This window comes from Grammomys surdaster, unplaced genomic scaffold (genome assembly GCF_004785775.1).
Source record: "Grammomys surdaster isolate TR1022 unplaced genomic scaffold, NIH_TR_1.0 364, whole genome shotgun sequence".
NCBI lineage: Eukaryota > Metazoa > Chordata > Mammalia > Rodentia > Muridae > Grammomys > Grammomys surdaster.
The window spans coordinates 3,163,637-3,166,997 of NW_021604783.1; the positions used below are offsets into that span (position 1 = coordinate 3,163,637).

General features: G+C 45.2%; 1 protein-coding gene across 1 annotated transcript in view; it reads right to left on the reverse strand.

Annotated features, from left to right (window-relative positions):
- Positions 1 to 3,361, reverse strand: part of Dnah2 (dynein axonemal heavy chain 2) — a 121,612-nt gene that overhangs the window by 116,517 nt on the left and 1,734 nt on the right. The window contains 2 exon segments of the mRNA XM_028780159.1: positions 459 to 518; positions 520 to 632. Coding sequence (XP_028635992.1) covers positions 459 to 518; positions 520 to 632 — 173 coding nt within the window.

Sequence of the window (3,361 nt, forward strand, 5' to 3'; positions counted from 1 at the left end):
AAGAAAGAAAGAAAGAAAGAAAGAAAGAAAGAAAGAAAGAAAGAAAGGAAGAGAGAAAGAGAGAAAGAGAGAGAGAAAGAGAGAAAGAGAAAGAGAGAGACAGAGAGGGGGGTAAAGGAAGGAAGGAGGAGGGAGGGAAGGAAGGAAGGATAAGAAAGGAGGAAAAAGAGGCATGCAATGCCACAGCAGTACATGACGTTCATGAATATATGAAGAAAATTAAGCAACAGTAGAAAATACACCCCACGGCAAGACAGCAGTGGCCTCTGAGGGAGAAGAAAGCCTGGGGTGGTGATCAGGGATGTGTTATCCTCATGACTGGGGACAGTGACATGATTTTCTCTTCTGCCTGAAACATGCCTGTGATCCCATAGCCACAATCCTTGGTGTCACAAATCCTCTGAAGTTAGAACTGGATGGAGCTTAGAGTATAGGTCAGAGGGAGAGCCTGTCCCTACCGGAGCAAGGTCCTGAGTTCCAGCTCTAGAACAGGACAGAATAAGATTTTCTAAAGCTGTACCACCGTCTGTGACACAGGGGCCGGGGATGCAGCCAAGTTGGTAGAGTGTTAGCCTGGCAGGCGTGAAGCTCCGGGGTCAATCTCCAGCTGGTACATGCCTGTAGTCCCAACACTCCAAAGATGGAGGCAGGGGCATCCGAAGTTGAAGGCTGTACTGGCGGGGTTTGTGTATCAACTTGACACAGGCTAGAGTCATCAATGAGGAAGGAGTCTCAGTTGAGGAAATGCCTCTATGAGATCCAGCTGTAAGGCATTTTCTCAATTAGTGATCAATGCAGGAGGGCCCAGCCCATTGTGGGTGGTGCCATCCCTGGACTGGTGGTCCCTGGTTCTTTAAGAAAGCAGGCCGAGCAAGCCATATGAAGCAAGCTGCCAGTAAACATCAGTCCTCCATGGCCTCTGGATCAGCTCCTGCCTCTAGCATCCTGCCCTGTTTGAGTTCCTGTCCTGACTTCCTTCATTGATGAACAAGACTGTGGAAGTATAAGCCAAATAAGCCCTTTCCTCTCCAACTTGTTGTTTGGGCATGGTGTTTCATTGCAGCAATAGAAACCCTGACCAAGGCGAAGGTCAACTTTAGCTACATCGGAGGTTGAAGGTCAAGTTGGCTTAGATGAGATCCTGTCTCAAAAAAACAAAAGTAACAAAACATTGTTTGGCATGAAATCCCTGGCTCCTGTTCCAGAGAGCTCTAGAACAATATTTAACAACCAAACTTTTATCACTGTATTTCTGCAGTAAAATATATGAATATTTATAGTAAGTGGCTTGAACAGATCATAAATACCTTTGTGTCAGCTTAGGTTAGGTTTCACCACCAAAAAAAGTTTATATGCCAGGCTTTATAGGGGTGGGAACTTGCAAGCTAGAGGTTTCAGGATCTTTTTAAATCTTTTTTAAACTCATCATCTGTGTCAGGGTGGGAGCGGGCACAGCAGTGCCACCGTGTGCATGCGGCTGTCGGAGATCAGCTTGTAGGAGTCAGTTCTCTCCTCCCGATTGTGTCCCAAGTGTGGAACTCAGGCCATCAGACTTGGAGGTTGGTACCTTTAACATCTTAGTCACCTTCCTTGCTCCTTGTTAGAGTCTGGGGATCTGTTTGTTTGGTCGGCCGGTTGGTTGTTGGTTGATTTGTGGAGCAAAGGGGGATTGAGACAGATTTCTCAGTATAACAAGCCCTGGCAGCGTCCTGGACTCAATCCATGGATCAGGCTGACCTCAAACTCACAGAGATCCTCCTGTCTCTGCTTCCCAAGTGCTGGAATCAAAGACTAGAGCCACCACCATGCCTGGCTAGAGTTTTTGAGAAATACAGAGAAGGAACTGTAGACCTGAGTATAATTTTTCTTCTAATGGTAATTGAATGACATGTAAGGCAGAGGGCATGAGGACTCCGTGCATGGTTCAAAGGAAGGACGAACACTTAAAGCCCACGGTTCACCTCCCAGTGCCATGAAAAAGAAAATTCAATGTTTAAGCTTTTATTTAATCTGTGTATTTTTGCCTGTACATATGTCTATGTACCTGGTGCCTATGGAAAGCAGAAGAAGGTATCAGATCCCCTAAAACTGGAGTTAACAGGCAAATGTGAGCCACCATCTGGGTGCTGGGAATTAAACCCAGGTCCTCTGGAAGAACAATCAGCGCTCTTAACCGCTGAGCCATCTCTACACACACAGACACACACAGACACACACAGACACACACAGACACACACAGACACACACAGACACACACAGACACATTTTTTCTTTATGTAGGAGGATCTAGAGACAGCTCATTGATTAAGAGAATGCACTGCTCTTGCAGAGAGAACCCAAGTTCACAGTTCCCGGCTCCCACATCAATGTCTTACAACCTCTGTAACTCCAACTCCAGAGAATAACAACACACTCTTCCGGCTTCCTGTGACACCACAATCACATGCACAAATCCACACTCTCTCACACGCCCACAGTTAAAAACCTTTACAAATAAATATTTCTTTAACAGGTAAGAGGTTTGTTGGGTTTTTTTTTTGTGGGGGGGGAGCAGGTATGACATCACATGCCTTTAATCATAACAAGAAGATTTCTGTCAGTTCAGGCCAGCCTGGTCTATATAGCAAGCTCCAGGACAGGAGGACTACATAGAGAGACTCTATTTCAAAACAAGCAAGTATAAAAAGGAAATTTAAAAAGCTTAAAAAAAAAAAAAAAGCCAGGTGGTGGTGGTGGCACACCCCTTTAATCCCAGCACTCAGGAGGCAGAAGCAGGTAGATCTCTGTGAGTTCAGGGCCAGCCTGGTCTATAGTTCGGAGCAAGTTCAAGAATAGTCAGGACTACAGAGAGAAACCCTGTCTTAAGGGAGAAAAAAAGAGAAAAGAAAAAAAAAGAAAGACAGGTTTTCTGTGGTATCTGAAGACTGGTTCACCCATTTGAGAGAAACATTTTCTCTTTGTTTCTCAGAAGGTTCTCCAAATCAAACCTTCCCTGCTGTCTTCCCTAACTCCTCCTGGTACTAGGCTTCTTGGAACAAGTCAATTTTAAACTGTTTTGAACTGAGCACATGAGACATCAGAGACGATAATGTTGCGAGTTTCTAAAAGACTATATATAGCTCCTAGAGTAGGTTCACGGGCCTTTCCCCTAGACCTGCACTTCCTACCCCTTACTAATAATATCAGTGAGGATCCAGGAGAGGCTCAGGTCTATAGTCCTGGAATTCGGGAGACTGAAAATGAAAGGTCAAGAATTCAAAGCAAGAGCAAGAGTTCAAAGCCCTCCTGGTATACATAAGAAAACCCCATCTGTGTGTGTGTGTGTGTGTGTGTGTGTGTGTGTGTGTGTGTGTGTGTGTGT